Genomic DNA, 19799 nt, shown 5'->3' with positions numbered 1-19799 from the left:
CAGCTCGCCAAGCCAAGTTTACATAGTTTGTGTTTGTGTGTGTGCGTGTGTGTGTGTGTGTGTGTGTGTGTGTGTGTGTGTGGAGGGTGCACTCCCTTTTGCCTTGTTTGTTACTTGGGATTTTAAGGTGGGTGGTGGTCTTTTTTCACACTTTCTTTCAAACAGGTCTTAGTTGTTTACAAATGTCCTCTTGAGGGGAGTGTGTGTAAACATGCGCCCTCTAAGCCGCACTGTGGCGCTTATCCTCCCCACCAGACCTTATCACACTGGTGTCAGTCTAGATATTTACTCCCAGTTGTCAAGTCTCCTCCAGACTTGTAAAAAAATATATATATTTGGGGGGGCTTTGGGCCTCAGCTGTGTGCAAACCTCTCTTTCCCAATTCAAACACACCCTAACCCTTCTTGTTTACATAACCTGCTTTTTTTCTGCTGACACTGCAATATTACATCAGGCATTGATCCCAGAACAGAGCAGGAAAAAAATGCCCCCCCCCCCACAAATTTTTTTAGCTGTAGTCCATTTTAACACCTGACAGTTGGTTAAGCATTCATATTTATCTCCCGAGTAATGGCTGAGCAGCTTATAAGCATGTGTCATCATCAAGCTTCTCCTGCAGAGGGTTTATCTAAAGCCGCAAATGTGCAAATGCCCTTAACTTTAACCAACCCCCTGAAAAAAAAATCACCCCAGGTAGATTTTTCTCCAACACTGTCTATCAGCTGCTTGTGTCAACACAGCTGCCGGAGCAAAAGTGGTGAGCAGGGCGACTTCAAGTCACCTGTTCCCCTCCCTGTGAGAGGCCAGACGGTCCTCAGGGACACATGACGCAATGTGAGCAGAGATAGAGTCCAGGGAGCACATGACCTCCTCCTCTGTTACATAAAACACCTGAGAGGAGGGAAAAGGAGATAATCTGATGGATGTGATGATGCAGTTTTTCATTTAAAGGTCCCATATTTGGCTTGTGTTCAGGTTCATACTTGTGTTTTGGGTTTCTACTTTAACATGTTTACATGCTTTAATGTTCAAAAACACATTATTTTTCTTATCTTGTCTGTCTCAATAGTCCTGTATTCACCCTCTGTGTGAAACGCTCCGTTTTAGCGCCGGTCTCTTTAAGACCCCCTCCTGAAAAAGACCATTCTACTCTGATTGGTCAGTGTTTCTGGTCTCTGCACCGTTTTTGCAGCCTGGGAATGACTTTAATGACACTGTAACGACACTGTAGCAACACTCTACCTGTATATAGTATAGTTGTGACATCACAAATCAGGCTGCACAATAAAACTATATCAACTTGCGTGATTAACACTCAGGGACTTTTTGAAATGAGTTGAAAATAATTAAACAACTAATGTTTTGTTTTTCCTGATTAATCGATGAGTTGTCAGAAAATGGTGTAAAATGTCGATCAGTATTTCCCGAAGCCAGAGATGACGCCCACAAACGTCTTGTTTTGTCCACAACTCAAAGATGTTAAGTGTACTGTTCTATGGGTTAGGGTACCAGCAAATATTCACGTTAAAGAAGCTGGAATCTGAGAAATTTGACTTTTTGTTCTTTTAAAAAAATGACTCAAAATCAATAGTCCATTACCAAAATAGTGATGGTGATTCATTAGAAAATTGACAACTATCAACTAATCATTGCAGCTCTAGTTTCAGGAGAAAACTTCACTTTAAAATGTAACTTTTTAACTTTTGTGTTCAGTTCAGTTTTGAATTAGTTTGATATAATAATGTTGGACATCATTTCTGCTTCACCTGCTTTATAACAAATACAAACAAAAAGAAGAAACTTTTTACAATAGGGGACTTTAAAACTACAGGAGAGAAAGAAGTTACAAAGTGAAGACAGATTTAGGAGCGCCAAAAAGTTGCATTATGGGAAATCTAGTCTAAACCCTGCAGACTTGGTGTTGGTGTCAACTCTGCGCCTCCCCCTGATGCTTCAAGACGTGTGTGTGTGTGTGTGTGTGTGTGTGTGTGTGTGTGTGTGTGTGTGTGTGTGTGTGTGTGTGTGTGTGTGTGTGTGTGTGTGTGTGTGTGTGTGTGTGTGTGTGTGTGTGTGTGTGTGTGTGTGTGTGTGTGTGTGTGTGTGTGTGTGTGTGTGTGTGTGTGTGTGTGTGTGTGTGTGTGTGTGTTTGTTCCCAAGTATTTGACGAGTTTCCCTGAGACGGGGACAGCGACTGCACAGGTGTTTGAGCACCGGGGGAATTGTCTTAAACTTAACAACCAAATAACCACACTCACCGTTACTAGGCTTAAATGTTTTGCGTGGTACAGATGTAAAGAAACGTGCTGCAGCTCAGCAGGCGGGTTTGGCTTGGGAGGAAACCGGACAACGGGCCGGCTCCAGCGTCCAGTTGTTTGTGTCGTCACAGCAGTGAGTTCTCTCAGAAATAACAGGTCCGTCTCTCTTTTGTTGCGTTAAGTGCTGCGTTTCTCCTTGTAAATCCCACCCTCCCTGACAGTGACAAAGGGCTGCGGCCCGAGCTGCTGTGTAAACTGGCACGTTGGCGGGCATTTTTTTTCCTCGTGGTATGTGCTGCAGTTCACACAAAGTTGCCTCTCATATATACATACAGGCTCGTATAGGGAGAGTCTTGTAAGAACGGGGGGAGTTGTAGGGTCACGGCCAATTGCCACTGCCTAAACCTGCGTGTGCGAAAATAGCTTAAACGCACACACGGACTGAACGCTGTGAGGATTCCTGCCTGTAATAACCCTGCTCTGGCATGTGCAGCTCATACGCAGCTTCAAGTCTTCGGTGTCTGTGTGTTGATTGAACCTCCCTCCCTCCCTCCTCCGCTCCGTCTCCTCCTCAGCCTTGTCTACACACACACACACTGTCGCTCCACTAATCGTCAGTACAGTCAAAGTATGTGTTCCCCTCCTCACCCCAGCCGGGGGGAGAATCCACACCCTGCAGACTGAGAACAGGGCGAAGCTGGGGGGGGGGGCACAGAGCCAAGAGATGCTGCACTGTCCCTCCCACATACTTTCCAGAGGGATAACTCCTTTAATTTGATACCTGGAGCTGCTCATGTAAAGCCCCTGTCAGCAGCGCGCCAAACGTCCCGTTGCGGGTTCAAGTTTGGAGTATTTGGGTTGCTTCGAGTCAACGCAGCAAGAGGCTCCTCAGCTTGCAGGATAATGAGTGAGCGTACAGTGGAAGCACAATAAATACAGCGCGCATCCACGCTGCCATGTAGTGCTTTTGGGCCTGGGAAACTCACCTAAAACATCCCGGGAACCGTCCATTGTAACACAGCCTCCCCTTCAAGCCGGCAGTAATTACACAAACACGAGCCAGCTGCCGTGCAGGGCGATATTAGGATCCCAGTTATTTATTCAGCTGAGTCCAGTAAGACCCTTTTGGGCAGCGAGTACAGTATCAGGCTTGAGGGCAGCTATTTGCTCAACTATTAGGAGTCAGTCGAGTGTGTAAAGGCTTAACCTCGATGGAGGGGAGGTGCAGCCTGCAGTCGGCCCGTTTGCCAGGAAAGCTGTCCCGCAGCTCAGGCACCACCTTCAGGAATTGTTGTTGACCTCAATAAAACAAAATGGCGCAGTCAAACTTTGAAGCCAGTGGCACTAAATGAGCGGAAAACACCCACGCGTACACATGCGCTGACAGGCCGCGTACGTAACAGCAGTAAAATGATGTCTGACGGGATTGTCTCGGATTTAATATCTACAGTCGTTTTGATAGTCGCTTAAAGTGCAACGAAGCACCAACAACGTGGTTAGAGAACCCGGAGTTTATTAAAAGAGTGTTTTAAAGACTTACCTACTGGACCCCTGTACCAGCTCCTCTCATAGTAAAGTCCATTCAAGTTGATTACCAAAGTCAATCCAAAAGAAGGAGCCCATTAGTGCTTTGTTTTATGTGTAGGGACTCTTCTCATGCTACTGCAGAGGTTTGGTGTTATTTTGAGCAGTATTAGTGGTTAAAAAAGACGTTTTTAATGCTGTCACTGTACTGCCCCGAGCTAATCAGTGTTAGCCACGCCCGGCTGTTAGCGACTCTACTGGATTCCTCCGTTAATAGTTTATACAAGTGCAAATGTCTCGATGGCTTATTTGATGACTGTAAGTGCTGAAAAAGTCCATGGGATGATTTTGCACCGGTTTTACACTTTGATAGTTTGTGTTATTTGCTGCTTTTCCACCTGTTTTGTATGATGGATGTAATATAATATAATAATTGTGTATTTGCTTTTATGCTGCATTTACATGCTCCTCAGATGATCCCATTTCCCAAGTTGGGAAGTTCTTCTTCCGACTTTGATGTGTTCATGAGCCTTAAGTCGTAACATGGAAATAACATGGACGCTACAAAGGAGATGTGTTGCATTTTATTGCTCAGAGCCTTTAAACAACCAGATGACAACTGTTTCCAGTATTTATTTCCAGTTTGAAGCTTTTTGTTGGTTATTTTGTCCCAGTCTTGTTGCTACACAAGTACATTCCCTTAAGCCACTAATCTGACTTTTCAAAGCAAAGATTACAGTACAGTAACCTGACATTTACTTTTGCCTGCGTAATACGGCGTCAACTCCGCAAGTCGTGCTGACTGTTGTTGTACCAACTCGAGGGGGTGTTCACAGGAATTTTCTCAGTTGAGAACTTATTTTTCCGATTATTCAAACACAACACCAATGCAGCATTATTCACTATGTTATGACAGGTGGCAGCTTCTACGATTAACAGAATAGTGAAACCATAATGGAAATAATCTTTATTTGCGGCTCTACTCGGATTTAAATTGAACAAGATTGTATGTTTTAAAGGAACGGTTCAAAAACACAAGTACTTTTATTCCCACACAAAAGTCCACTTTTTCTGAGTGGACTCCTGTTGATGTCCAACTCAGATGCACAAACTGAAAATGAATAATCAGTCATTGGAGGAAACGATCATCGGATTAAACGATAATGACTGTAATCTTTAGAGCATCGTCTATCCGTCCGGGCTGAGGTTTGTTGACTTCACTGCAGAACAGTAAATCTCCGTGGAATTCAGTTTTCCGTGTTCAAACCTCCAAAAAACATTACGTCTGAGACACTGAGGGACAACATCTGTTACCAAATCTAATGATATGGGTATTCATGCTGATCCGCAAACCCCAACGTGAGCAGTTTTCCCCTCGCCGTACTGTAAATGTGTTTTCACTCAGGCCTGTGGATTATCATGATGTAGCTTTTGACACTTTTAAGCACCACGGAACAAATGCAGTGGATGGCAGCGTGTCAGACTGAACTACAGCCAATATAAGCTCAGCAGATCACACCCAAAACTCTCTAACCTGAAGAGATATGAGCTGTGTGTAAGGAGGCTCTGGACTGGTTTTAGGAGTGTCGTTTGGCTGCTCTGACCAACGAGATCTGGATCTCACCGGTGGCTCTCAGAGCTGGCTGATTAAATGTTAAGCCGCGCTTAAGCACTGCTCATCTCCCTAATTAGGCAGTAATTATTGTCTCGAGGGTCAGCCGCTGGTGGCACAGCAGAGGCTGTGTGCTAGCAAAGTCAAAGAGGAGCGAGTCACATGGGGAAAAACCATAAAAATTAAGAAAACCCACAGTTTTTTTAGTCTTTCTGCTGTTTTGTCCCAGATCATTTAGTCCCTCCAATCCAGGCTTAAGAGCTCTGAGCTGCCACAGGTTATTTCCTCTGCATAAATAGTTTGTGCACGTTAACACCCTGTTATTTCATTTAACACGACGAGCTGGCCGGCCAGGCTTCGGCACGGCCAGCCAGGCTCCTTCGTGATTCAGCAGCTCCCCTTGAGTCTGAAAACGGCCCTGAGCGCTCCCCCTGGCATCTTCTATTGTGCGTGGGGGTCGCCCCGCCACTGAGGCAGCCCGTCAATTAAGTGCTTAGGTTTGATAGACAGCAGAACAAGGCCAACGGGCAGCAAGATCCATTTAGTCAATGAGCGGCATGTTGAGCAGGAGAGAGCCGCGGGGCTGTAAACGCATAGTAACCTTTTACAGTGAGCCGTATTGATTGCTGTTGATACCGGCCCATTACCACTGACGTATATGAGGTCAGGAAGTCCATGAGTTGGGATTTATCAGCGAGTGCATTAGAAAGAGAGTGAAAACCTTCCTCATTAGCTGGCGTGCTTATTCCTCTGAGAGATCCAGTGCATGATACTGCATTGATTGGACATACGGTAACACCAGTGCAGAAAGGTGAGAATAAGTCGTAACCAAATGAGTTAATATACTTTATACTATAATTTCCAATTGATTTTATAATTTTCAACGTTAATTGAATGATTTGCACTTTTGATGTACTTCTTGTATATGAATACTTCCAGGCCACTTTCCTAGAAGACCAAAATTCAGTTTATACGCTTTGGAAAAGCGAAGATTACTGGACAGCTTTTCAGAAGCCAGATATTTTTGTTCCTCACAATGTTGGAAGGTAAGGTTCTAATATGATGCTGGGACCGCAATAATAAGCATCGTATAGTTCCCATTTACAGTTAGCTCTGGGGACTTCCTCTGACCTGATATTACTGACACGTGTTTACTAACGCTGAGCCAGGCTCACCAGCAAAGTCCAAGATGGCTGCCAGTTTGGTGAAAGCATCTGAGCTCCTTTCTATCACGGAGCTTTTTTAAAAATGTGTCTTGTCAAGGGACAGCAAAACGTTTGGATGCGTCACCAGTAATATCATGTGCTTATGTGTGCCTGTGTGTGCTCCTCTGGCTAACACAAACCACATGTGAAGTGAACCTCAGGCAGATGCTGGTGGGGAGGCATTGTGTGGGCCCGAGATAGGGGGATTACAGATGGTAGAGATGGATGAAGCGATAGGAAGTGGAGGAGTTGAAAAAGAGGAAAAACTGGCACACATGGGAGCCAGAGATTAGACCAACTGTTTTCACCGCTGCGGGGCTCACTCCCTTTCTCTCTCTCATGCTAGGACAAAAAAGTCCACAGCTGTCTTCTATCTGGTAACCTGGGATGACAGTGGGCGGGGGGTGCTATAGGGAACACAGTGGCTGATATGAGTGGTTAGAAAGCGGGGTTTAGTCCCTTTCAGAAGTTTCTCCGCAGCGCTTTGCGGTGTTATGGCGCAGCACAGCATGCTAGGGCAATGAGGTCAGAAACTTGAAACAGAACCCAGTGCGAGCCAGCCGGTTCATTGCCAGAGCATTTCCCAGATTTACAGGCTGCATTAGCTAACTAAGAAAGGGGATTTTATTATGAATCTCACTATAAAGTTCAATCACTCCAGTTTTTACCCAACAAATCTGCACCGTTTTCACAGAAATGCGTAAAATAAAAGATGTGGCTTGACCCTTATTGAAATGGAAAGTAAACTCAGTGGAGGCACTATACTTTTACATTATGTCAGTGCATAAACATGAGCTCCCCTTTTTAGATTTAAAGCCTTAATCTTAACTCAACTAGAATCCCACCCAGTGGCAGAGTGCTTCAATAACAATACCCTCATCCTGTCCTCGCTGTGGGTGAGCTGATACAATCCGCAGGCCCTCAAGACCTCTATGGAAGACCTACTTCCATAGGATCTGTGTGATAACCATAACAATAATCAGCGTTGTCACTCGGGGAGGAGCCGTCGATATCCCAGCAGGCATCTGGCAGCCCCAGGGGTAAATATCGTAGCCCCAACACCCCCCATAAACATACACACTGTTTTACAGACGCCAGTAACTCAAATTTAAAATCCCAGTTTGAGAAAATTATGTTACATTACTACCTCTTTATAGACAGTGTTATGCTCCCAAGGAAAGGCATCTCGAGCATAGCAAATAAACGGGCATGAATAGGCGGCAGTGTCGTGCGCCCGCTCGGGTCGCCGTTCTCGAAAAAGCTGCAGGTAAGACTGGAAGCTTCACGTGTGGTCGCGGTGAAAGCGAAGTAAACAGGTAGCGTGTGAATAAGCCAGTGTAAGATGTTTTCAGTTTGCTGAAAAGGGAAACACTGTGCTCAAAGTAAAAAAAAACAAAAAGAAAGTGTACCTCTTATGATCTCTTCGACGTGATAAGACACTCTCAAGGTTGTCTGAATGTTTTTTCCTGCACGCATTGCCCTCATTCAACCGGCAAGTTCAACGCAGATGCTTTATGACCTCCAGCTGTGTTTGGCTTTCATGTTCAGCCACCTTCTTTTGATTCCTCTCCTGCTAAGGGCCATTATGTGTTTGTGTTTTCTGAGGGTTAATTATGTCGTATAGGGGGTGCAGAAGCTGACCCGCTGATAACCTCGTAATGCAAAATTGGAGAAGAAATGTACAGCGTTCCCCGCGGAGCACCACACTTGCTGTGCAGCTCCCCTCGCGGAGGAAAAGCCGGGGGCAATCTATAATTTATACAGCTCCGTGTAGGATCAAGCCTAGCTTTACGTAACTATGAAGAAAGACCTGTGATGTTGGATAGGGGGGTAAGTCAGTCTGCTTCCCCTGCAGGAGTCTGGGAAAACCCTCTGAAAGGTCTTCAGTGCTTTTTGAGAGTCGTTGATAAGTGCGAGAGCCTGAGTGGCCCTGAGATCAAGGGTGTTTGTGTGTGGAAGTGCTGTTGAGGGCCCAGCTGAGGTTTAAGGCTGCACTGTACTCAAAACAAACAAAGCACTTGTGCTCTCCTAAAAACACGTAAAATGGGCTGTTGGAAAGGAAAAAGATCCTCCAGGAGGAATATGCTGCGCTCTCAAGAAGCAACGGGCTAGTAAGTTTAATTTTAGAATGAATAAAGCCTGCAAGCAATCCTAAAATATATTTCTTCCTCCCTCATTAGAGATTCTTTTGAAAAGGCCGTTCTTTCCCTCTGATATCTCTTCGCAATCTCCCGCAGTCCCTCATTCCCTCGGTCCCGCATGTAAAATCCCTCAAACCGATCCCTTTCCTGTTGTAAATCTAAATCGAGGAGGCAAACAGGGCTCCTCGCACACAGAGAAAAGCAGTGCATGAAACGGCCATGCATGGCCTTGAGTGAGTCATCTAATGTAGGGGGAGTGCCTCCACACACACGCATACACAGCCTCTAAGCCACAGCCTCCACAGCTCTCAACAAAACATTAAAAAAACATCTATTCCTAGTCTCTTTCAAGTTGCGAGAGATCCTACAATTTTGGGGAGGCGGACTGGAAGAAGACACGTCAGACAACCCCGCCCCCCCCCCCCCCCCCCCCCCTCTCCTCACCACTATTGTCATCACAAGTCAAAATGTTTTGGTAAGAGGATCTTGGGGAAATGTTTGTCATAACGGAAGCTCGGCTAATATGGCGTCCACTGTGCACGCCGAGGCTTCTGGTCTCCATATGGTTGTCGTTGTAAGGTTTGCAGCAGAAGCAAGACAAAGAAAGAACGAATGCGCAGAGACGTACAATCATACTGTATATTTGTGATTCTGCGGTCAGGGTGCACTGGGATTAGTCTGATTGGGCCAAAAAGCATTGCTTAAAGTAGAATACACACACACAGACTTTGTGAAAAATATGATCCTGTCACTCAGTTAAATCATTAATACGTCAATATGCCAGATGTGATAGTCTAATAAGGCAGGTGTTATTGTACAAAGAACATCTTGTTCCCTCAAAGGAACAGGTGAGCGTCCTCAATGAGGTTTGTTTCTTTAGTCTTGTCATGAAGTTGATTGATTCTGTGTTGTGGGTTTTTCAAGTTAGGCTCAGACCTACCCAACCTGCCAGTTCAACAGAGAAAGTGTGTTCCATCGGAGTAAAGGGTAGATGTTTAAGGAACATTTTAGGGTGGTTTCTGAAATAATAATAAAGAATCCACCCAAAAACATGAGTCACATCATTGTATTCCTATAATCCGTTGGCTTTTTAGTCAACAGCTGTGAGGTCTCAGGTTAAAGAGCTCAAAGGTGAAGCTGAGATATATCAGTAGCTGCTGCACAGCATGATAGAATTAAGCTAATTTTCTGGGTTCCCGCTTTAGACCTGTGAACAATAAGGTGACTTAAAACACCAAACAGGAATGTGGTAGTAAGTAAGTCCTGGGCCTCTTGTCTCCTATCAAATTTCTCCAAGAGCAGTAATTCACTACTCTCTGAGTACAAACACAACACAACACAACAACACAACACAAAAGGGGGAATGGACTGCCTGTACTCCCTCTTAAAGACACTAGATTTTATTAGTTTACAAGGACAGTTTATTGTCAGCGGGGCAGCTCTTTAGGAGCTTGTTGAGTGCTTTGCTTTTTAGGTTTCTGGTCATCCAGTGACATTGTTTGCCTTGGTTTCGGAGAAGATTCACTCGTTAAGCATTTTCCGAGGTTGGTTCGCTTACACTTTTTTCCACAAAGGTTTTGCTTTTCTTTCATTAGTCATCACTCTTGTGCGGGGCTTCAGTTGTCAACGGTTTCATTTTTCAGCACTGGTGTGTGTGTGTGTGTGTGTGTGTGTGTGTGTGTGTGTGTGTGTGTGTGTGTGTGTGTGTGTGTGTGTGTGTGTGTGTGTGTGTGTGTGTGTGTGTGTGTGTGTGTGTGTGTGTGTGTGTGTGTGTGTGTGTGTGTGTGTGTGTGTGTGTGTGTGTGTGTGTGTGTGTGTGTGTGTGTGTGTGTGTGTGTGTGTGTGTGTGTGTGTGTGTGAGTGAGAGACCCCAGGTATGGAGCCTGCAGGTACAGCAGTGAGCAGATCTCACAAGCTCCTGCATGCTCTGTTTGAACTCAGATCTGGTTTGAAAATCAGTGAAAAGCTCAATATCAGCAAAGCTTACATAATAAAGTCACCTTGCCCTGGACTTACAGGTAAATAGTGGTGGCTTCACCTGGTGTTTCCTTTGTTCACAGATGCATGAAGGTCATGTCAGTGCTTTGTTGCAGCAGTTTATAAATCCTCCTCCATAACACTTTAATTACCGCTCTGTTTTTTTCCTATCCAGTCACATCTTCCTTTTTTTTTACTCTAACAACATTTTAATCTCCTTCTCTCTCTCCGTTCTGTCCCTGTAGGTAAGAACCTCACTGACAGAGAGGAAGTGGGGGACTACGGAGTGCCCAATCCCGGGCCTGCATTCAAAGAGGTTTGGCAGGTGAAGGTGTGGCCCAAAGGCCTAGGTCAAGCCAAGAACTTGGTGGGCATATACCGCCTTTGCCTGACTGACAAGACGGTCAACTTTGTCAAGCTCAACTCTGACGCTGCCGCCGTGGTGCTGCAGCTGATGAACGTCAGACGCTGCGGGCATTCAGAAAACTTCTTCTTCGTCGAGGTGGGGCGTTCTGCCGTGACTGGCCCGGGCGAGTTCTGGATGCAGGTGAGCCTGTAATTGGCAGTCCCCCTTATGGTGGGAGTTGTACCCTCCTTTCCCATGTATATGTAAAGACCCCTTAATCAACAGAGTCAGAGCAACTGTTAAGGTACCCAACGTTACAGTTAAAGTTAATGCGATCTTGCATTATGGTCCAATTCATAAAGGTTGTTTCGTACCATAATTTATGATGGAGATACTTTACTTTAGTATTGTTTTAGTAACTAAACATGAGGACTTTAGATTTTAAAACCCAATCTTAAACCAACGTAACTACACTAAACTGTGGTTAGATGTATCCCAGAAGGCATTTACATTAAAAAAAAGAGTGAGTAACAGTATTAGTATTAGACCTATCCTGATTCAATACACTCCTTAAATACAAATTGAATTGAAATTTAAATGTGCTTTGTCTCAGTTCACGCACTTCCGTACTTACACTCGCTACGGTCAAAAAGTTGTGGACGCTGGACACTACTTACCTTCAACTGTCGCCATCTTTGCGACGTAGCGGAAGCTACGGGACCACCAGCGAATTTCAAGCTGGTCAAAATGGCGTGCTAGGAAGTGGTTGTGACTATCTATATCAGAGTTACACACGTTTTATTCACTTAATGTAACTATACTCTAGTCGGATAGTGAGAAAACAAGCCGGCAGATATTTTGGCAGACGACAATAAGGTGACGGTAATGCTACAACCGTTTAAAATTCACCATTCAAAAGAAGAAGCGCTTCTGGTAAGTGCATAATGTATGTGTGCAATTTGAGTTCACTGTTTAATTTTTTTTTGTGTCATGTCCTAGGTGGATGATTCGGTGGTGGCCCAGAACATGCACGAAACCTTGCTAGAGGCCATGAAGGCACTCAGCGAGGAGTTTCGCCAACGCAGCAAGTCACAGTCAAACTCCGGCCCTGGAGGAGGTGCTACTGCTTCTAACCCCATCAGTGTTCCCTCACGCCGCCATCACCCGAACCCTCCTCCCAGCCAGGTGGGCTTTACCCGCCGGCCCCGGACTGAGCCTCCCGGTGGAGCTAACTGTGGAGCAGGGGTCGGCAGTGCCAACGCTTCTCCCACCCCGCGGCATAGCTTCCCGAGGTCTCGCACTGCTAGTGATGGGGCAAAGTGTGAGGAGGGGATAGCTGGAACCACACCGCTCCAAGGTCCATGCTCCAGCCCCTCCACCAATGGCTCCTGCTCCACCACCCCAATCCTCAGGTCAAAGTCAGCCCGTTCAGCCCCCACCTCAGCTACTAAAACTCCTCTTGGGTTGATGCGTTCCATCTCCACCCCAGCTCCCTCTCCAGCCCCGAGCCTCTCCTCAAGCTCTGGCCACGGCTCTGAGTTTGGAGGCGTGACATCTGCTGGTGCTGGTCCGGGGTCTGGTGCCTACAGTCGTGTCCCTTCCCATCGCGCCTCCATCTCGGGCTCACCCAGTGACTATGGCTCTTCAGACGAGTACGGCTCTAGTCCTGGGGATCACACGCTCCTCCCCTCCCCGAGCCTCCCCGGAAGCTCTGTTGGTAGTGCCGGCAGCCAGTCCCTTGGCGAGGAAGGAGCCAACTACATCCTGATGGGTCAACGTGATGGTAACAGTGGTAGCAGCAGTAATCAAGGGAGCTTGACATCTGGTTCCCTGCCAGGACCGGGAACACCAGCCTGTGGCTCCCAGCCCCAGACCAGAAGAGTGCTTCGACGCTCCTCAAGCCGCGAATGTGAAGCTGACCGTAGGCTGCTGAGCAAGCGGGCTTCATTACCTCCTATGGCACTGGAGAGGCTGGCCCCACGTCAGCGCAGAGCTGAGGAGCCAGCAGATGAAGATTCAGCCGATTATGCCATCATGTCCAGGAGCACCAGCCGCGAGTCCTTCGCTTCAACCACCTCTTCCACACAGAGGGAGTCTGTCATGGGTGCTGGGTCAGCAGGGGGAGGAGGAGAGTACTTGGATGTGGCGAGTGAGTTTAAAAGTGAAGCGGGCAGAGGAGCAAGCGGTAGTGTGGATATAGGTGTTGACAATGGCTACATGTCCATGCTGCCCGGTGTCACTCAGCCTCCAGTATCCATGTCCCAATCATTGGCCGTCTCTGTCCCAGACTCAGATTCCAAACCCGCTGATGATTACATGGCCATGACCCCGAACAACAGCGTGTCCCCACCACAGCAGATCCGACCTCCACCAGCTTCTGATGGCTACATGATAATGTCTCCCAACAGCAGCTGCTCCCCTGACCAGCGTGGAGGTCTCTCTGGAGGGGCTTGGATGGGCAGTGGTAGTGCAGACAGCAGGGCAGGCAGTGACTATATGAACATGTCCCCAATCAGTGCGCGTTCTGTAAATGGCAGCCCCCCACCTCCTGAGCATACAGGACATTTGGAGACCAGTTCTCAACAACAAGCCCCCAAGATGGTGTATTCTTACTATTCCCTTCCCCGCTCATACAAGCATAACCCGTCTTCCGGACATTTTGACGATGGGCCCGGACGAGGCAGGAGGCCTAATGGAAGTTGTAGTAGGGGAATGGGTGGAGGTAGGCCTATGGGAGGGCGTCAGGAGCAAACGGCAGCAGGTAATTCAGTGGTTGGGCGCCACCTGTCGCTCTCCTCTTCCTCATATTCTTCCAGCTCAGCCAGTAGCGAGAGCCTCGGGGAGAATGAGGAGCGAGCTACTCAGGCAGCAGTAAGCATGGCTGGGGGAGCTCAGTCCAAAGATGGAAGTAAGCTCCAGCAGAGGCGGGGCTCTGGTGGATTGTCCAAGCAGGGTAGCCACAGTAGAAGCAGACCAGTGAGCCTGTTTGTTGATGTATCCAAGGCTAATACCCTTCCAAGGGTCCGTGAGAACCCCCTGCCTCCTGAACCTAAGAGCCCTGGGGAGTATGTAAGCATTGAGTTTAAGGGGGAGAAGAGCAACCAAACTGGGGTTGGAGGAGGGCGCGGCAGGGGTCTCAGGCATGGCTTATCACTGCCTCATTGCTCGAGCAGCAAGCATCCTCAAAACAGGCCGACTTCTTGCTTAGGGAACTTTATCCCCCTCTCCCGTAGCCCTTCTGCCCCCATTACTCCACCAGCTGCCTCTGAGTATGTCAACATGGACTTGGGCCCTTCTCCGTCCCCCTCACCCCTCTCCCTTACTCCACTAGTTTTTCCCTCTTTCCACACCCCTCCCACGCCACCAACTCTTGCTCTTGCCCCCAAAGTCTGTGCTGAGGGTGCTACTGGCCCTCGTGAGAAGAGAGCCGAATTGGCTGAGGCCCCACTTAGGAAAAGCAGAGAAAGTGTCCCATCAGTGTCTGAGTCCGAGTCCCCAACATCCTGTGGAGACTACACAGAGATGGCTTTCAGCTTGAATAGCAACACCGTCCCTAGGTCATCATCCAGTGTTTCCCCCAAAGTCCCTTCCCCAACCAGGACTGATACCTCTGTTCCAGTGCTATCACGAGGTCTTGACTTCCCCCTAGCCAAACTGGGACCCAACCCAGACCACGGGGCTAAAGTTATCCGGGCCGACCCCCAAGGACGCAGACGGCACTGCTCAGAAACCTTCCTCGCCGCACCTTCCCTCCCTACCTCTACCTCTACTTCCTCATCCTCCACTGCCTCCCTGTTTCCAGAACACGCCCAAGCTGTGGCCCGCCGGCTGGGCTTTGAGAGCATGTTATGGGGGAATGGTGCTGTGACTGATAACCCCACTCAGTTCGCCCTATCAGGACAGCAGTCTCTTCCCACAAACACTCAGACTTCGTCCACAGAGCAAGGCCTTAACTACATAGACTTGGACTTGGCCAACAAAGAGGGCCCCCATTTGTGCCTGGACGGACCCTCGGGTAGCCAAGCCCCCTCTCGCCTCTTCTCTGTTCTGGGTGGAGGTTCTGGGGTCGGGGGAGTTGGAGTGGGCACGGCGGTCGGCAGCAGCGGCAGTGGCAGCAGCAGCAGCAGCTCAACACTCAACACTTACGCCAGCATCGACTTCTATAAATCAGAGGAGCTGCGGACGCATCAGAATGGAAACAAGGAGGGAACAGGTAAGAGTTGCTTTTATCCTTTCAAACACACTTGTTTGACTGGGTTTAGCATCGTGTCTCTTTAGTTTTCCCTTTACACAAAAACTCTGTCTCCCTTTCTCTTCCTACAAGTCTTCTGTGACATTATTCAGATGGAAAATAATGTGATTTCAAGACATCATGGAATGGAGCACAGGCTCCCTTTTCATCTGTGCTTGTAATCAAACTTCACCTGGTGCCAGATGCAAATATAGACACCAGTCTAATTTGTATGACTGTCTGCATAATCACAATATGAAATATAGATCTGCTGCTCTGACAATTCATAAATACGTTTCCTTCTCTGGAGCTTGGTGTACTTCTAAAGTTATATGCACACTTCTTACATCATGTGATTATGTGGGGTCTAAAGGCCAGACAACCTATTGGAATATCAATGAAAATTGATATTCTCAAAACCACTATTGATCCCCTTAAGGCTTCCTTTCGGCGTTTGGGTTTTAGGAGACGTTATGTTTTGCGTATATGACAAACTGCAGAATCCGTCTGCTCGGGATGAGCCATTTGTTTCCAACGAGGAGGGCTGTTGCACGGCAATTCTCTTAGCAAAGGAAACCATCGAAGCGTTCTACTCCATGTTCAATAAGGCTGAACTTTGACTCTGTTTTCTGTTGACCTGACAACCCCCCTCCCATGTCACATCAGGAGAAGAAAGCAATGGAGGAGAAACACCATTCTTCTGTGAATCACATTTCAAATTTTATGTTATTTAAGTTTCCAGAACCCTACAACTTTAAAATTATGATGATGTTATGGAGGAAGCATGCAGGCATTTAAATGGGGTTGCCGGGTTTGTAGATGTGCAGATGTGGCGAAAAGAATATAATGATTTATATGTCAGAGTAAAGCTGTGAATGTTTGGTTCGGCCAATAGCTTTTTTTTTTCCTCATTAGGAAGGGAGGTCATCAAGGCCAGATGATGAATTTTCATTGTCTTTATAATTGTGTCCTATTGTGTGGGGCAATTCTCAAACTACGGGGGACCACTGCAGCTACACAATGCCTCAACTAGGTCACTGTGAGATGTTTCCTTGAAGGAAAAACGTTTTCTTTGAGCCACCGTTGGCACTGGATTGGTCCGTTAATAAATAGACGCCCGCAGTTTAAGCAGATAGAGAAGCATTTAAATGGAGATGTGGATTTATATGCACCAGTAAAACACTCAGTAGTCTTACTTAACCTTCCACAGTGGGGCTGCTGTGATGAATGCATCCTGCCAAGCCTTGTTGTTTACTTAGCCCTGCTAGCTTCCCCGTGATTTGTACTGGAGGTTGTGTCAGACTTAAACCTCATGGGGTTCCTGTGGTGAACATTTCATTGCCGGGCTCCGCAGTTGGATTTAATGAAGAATTTGAGGCATTAGCAAAAAAAAAAATCATCATGGCATCCTGCGGTGAGTGCAGCGTGGCCGAGCTCAACAGTTCTTTCTTTTTTTATATATCCACATGTGGAAATGAACCAAATGCATCCATACGTCGCCGTGTTGGTTTTATTGGGAAGTGGAGGCCGCGTTGGTGGAAACAGGCGGCATTGTTGGGTGTGTTTTTTTTATTTTAAATATAAAAAAAGTTAGCAGGCTACCACAGTGGGACCATATGGGCTCTGGCTCCTGAGTATGTCAGCGGGGCAGCGCGAGGAGAATGTTACACATTGGCTGTGAATGTTGCGATGGGGCCAGTGTTTCACTCACACTGCTCTCAAATGCCTCTGTACAGTGTTCCCCCTCCTTTCATCCCTCCATTCCGCCTCCCCCTCTTTCCTCCTCCAATAAATGATCCTTTTGTTCAAGTTTTTTTTTTTGCCGTGATGGGCCGGCAGGCCTCAGCAGGGCCGAGCCCCAAGACTAGTGGACTCTCCTGAAACACTTTTTCTCTCGCAGTCCGTGATTTGTGGCCCGTCTGTCTTTTCTTGCCTTCACTTGTTTATGGCTGTCTTTTGTTTTTCATTCTTGACTACTTGTCCCCCACACTTTATTCATTCTTCTACAATCTACGTCCTCATCTGACATCCAGTCTGACAGATTTTTGAAATTCCTTCCCTCGCTTCTGTTCACTCCACACACGCTGTTGTTCAACATTTTTTTCACCAAAACTTCTCCTTTGTCTTTTGCTCTCTCCTTTCTTTTCACGTTGTGTTTCACACCACTCGCAGGGACACTTAAAAATAGATGTTCGTGTCGCGCTGAGACGTTTTCTTTTTGCTGCAGAGCAGACAGCAGCCGGAGAGAGAAAGAGAGAGAGACGGACGAAAACAAAAATGAAAAATGCAGAGAGGGTACATGGCGACCAATCTATCTGTTACTACAAACAAAGTACAGTTTAGAAACGATTAATTATCTTGTCTGCGTGGATCCTGTGTGCTTTTTTTAAGACTTCTGATCTGCTGTAATTACAGGGATTTTGGTTCCCCAACAGGAACCAGCTTGTATAAGAAAAGAGTCTGTGTGTGTATGTCTCAGCGCTGCATACTTTTGGCGCAGAGGGCCAAAGGCTAAATTTGAACATCAGTTGTGGGGCATGTGCCAAAAACAATGCTATTTGACACTGGTTATGTAATCTGTAATGTGTAAGAATAACCTCTTATGATTAAGATAATGAGGGAAAAGGCTTGGTGATCTGTTTCACTCCAAATGACATCTTTTAGAAATAGAACGTAATCAAAATGAATCAACAACGATGGTGACGTGTGTGCATTGTCAGACATTCAAGGCCGCGCGTCTTTGTGTTGGAAATATGAGCGTCTGTGTTTGTGTCTGCTTTTTTTCTGAAGTTCAGCCAAAGTGTGAGAGACAGTGTCTGTGATGTGGGTTTTTTCACTTCGCTGTGTGAACGTTCGTGTGAGTGTTTGGTGCAGGCCTTCAGCGGAACTGAGTGAAACATTGGTTTAGGAAGTGGACAAAAAAGGGAATGTGATTAAATTGGGCACCTCTCCCACCCAATCTCCTCCAGAAAAATCATGTGAGAGAATTTTGTCATCCGCGCCTCCAGCTGCCCATTAACTTTATTTCTTTACCATCTGGAGGAGGATGCGTGTGTGCCAGTCTCAAAATAACCTGCTGCCCTTTTAAAATTCCTTTCCTGGGAAACACTTCATCAAGGAAGATGTTTCTAATGGGGAGATCCATGGGTGTTCATCAACTCATATTTAGCCTAGATGCATATGGGAACATTGTTGTTCTTCACAGAAGCGGGACTGTTTACATTTGTTTTCTGTTGGCTAATTGGGCAAAAGTCATGCCTAACTGACCAAATGGATCAGTATCTATAATGTGTGTGTGTGTGTGTGTGTGTGTGTGTGTCTGTGTGTGTGTGTGTGTCTCTGTGCATGTGTGTGTGTGTGTGTCAGACATCTAACAGATAAATGTTTATTCATAGATTTTCATAGATTCAATGCAAACATTGTGAGGAATTAACTAATTAAGGAATAAGTTGGATGTTAGTCAAGGTCGGGGCGGGCGATATGAACCAAATCTTTTCTTACGGTATATATGTAATTTAATAAAGGGTCTTATATAATTTGATTTAAGAAGTTGTGTTAGGATGAAGTAACCACATGAAACGTCCGTTTTTGGCTTGTCCAGTGAGATAAAGCTGTCAGGTGAAGTATAGTGTATTCATTCAAGAATGCTGAATAATGTGATAATATTACAATAATAAAAAAACATTAAAATATGTATAAGAACTTTTTTATCAGTATATATTTAAACTAGAAGGGCAGACCTCCGTCGAGAAACGCTTTATGTCACACTGTTGATGCAGTGTGAATATTCCCAGTCTGGAACACATTTTTCCGATTATTCTGACACCACTTGAATGCAGCACAAGTGCCCTTTTTTTTTGCAACGTTAACGAAAGCGATGAATAATTGTGAAATCTGCCCGGTGAAGTTTTTTCTTTGGCCCGTGCTTCACCCCGCCGCCTAGTTTCATGAAACTCGGGTCAGCAGCTCTTCTGTTATCTGGTTGACAAACAAGCACATTTCACTAAAATGAATTGAAATTGAACTTTAACCACATAGAAATGGATTTATACTGATGTTGACCTTCCCTGCAGCATGTCGTTTTATTGGTCCCAGTCGGAAGCTGGCTGGCACCTCCTTAAAGTCCCGGGTCACGAGGGCCGGGGAAGAAGTAAACACACTTTAATTCAGTCAGCGGAGCGACCCGGAGCCCACGGACGTTAGACGTGACGGGTAGAGAGGCTGTTGCTCTGTGAATGTTGGAAATGAAAGACAATTTTATACATTTAAAGTAAAAAGTTAAAGCATCATTCTAGTTCAGTCCAACTGGTCATTTTCACTTTGACAGTAACATCATACTCGGCGTGAAAAGAGTCTGATGATAAGACTTTTTGTCTCAAAACCTCTTTATTTGGTGTTAATAAGTTCTCAGCAATGAACCTGGTAAATACATTATTACAAATATATATATATATATGTTTTATCCAAGCAGGGAAATTAAACCCAAGATGTAACGATTAATTGAACCT

General features: G+C 46.2%; 1 protein-coding gene across 1 annotated transcript in view; it reads left to right on the top strand.

The window, feature by feature from the left end:
• The window catches only part of LOC310963921 (insulin receptor substrate 1-B), a 49844-nt gene that overhangs the window by 1020 nt on the left and 29025 nt on the right, over window positions 1-19799 (top strand). The window contains exons 2-3 of the mRNA XM_083936878.1: window positions 10960-11261; window positions 12060-15273. Coding sequence (XP_083793004.1) covers window positions 10960-11261; window positions 12060-15273 — 3516 coding nt within the window. The remainder of the gene's footprint in view (window positions 1-10959; window positions 11262-12059; window positions 15274-19799) is intronic.

This window comes from Echiichthys vipera, assembly GCF_963691815.1.
Source record: "Echiichthys vipera genome assembly, chromosome: 22".
Lineage (NCBI taxonomy): Eukaryota > Metazoa > Chordata > Actinopteri > Perciformes > Trachinidae > Echiichthys > Echiichthys vipera.
This window is presented reverse-complemented; position numbering and strand designations above follow the sequence as displayed.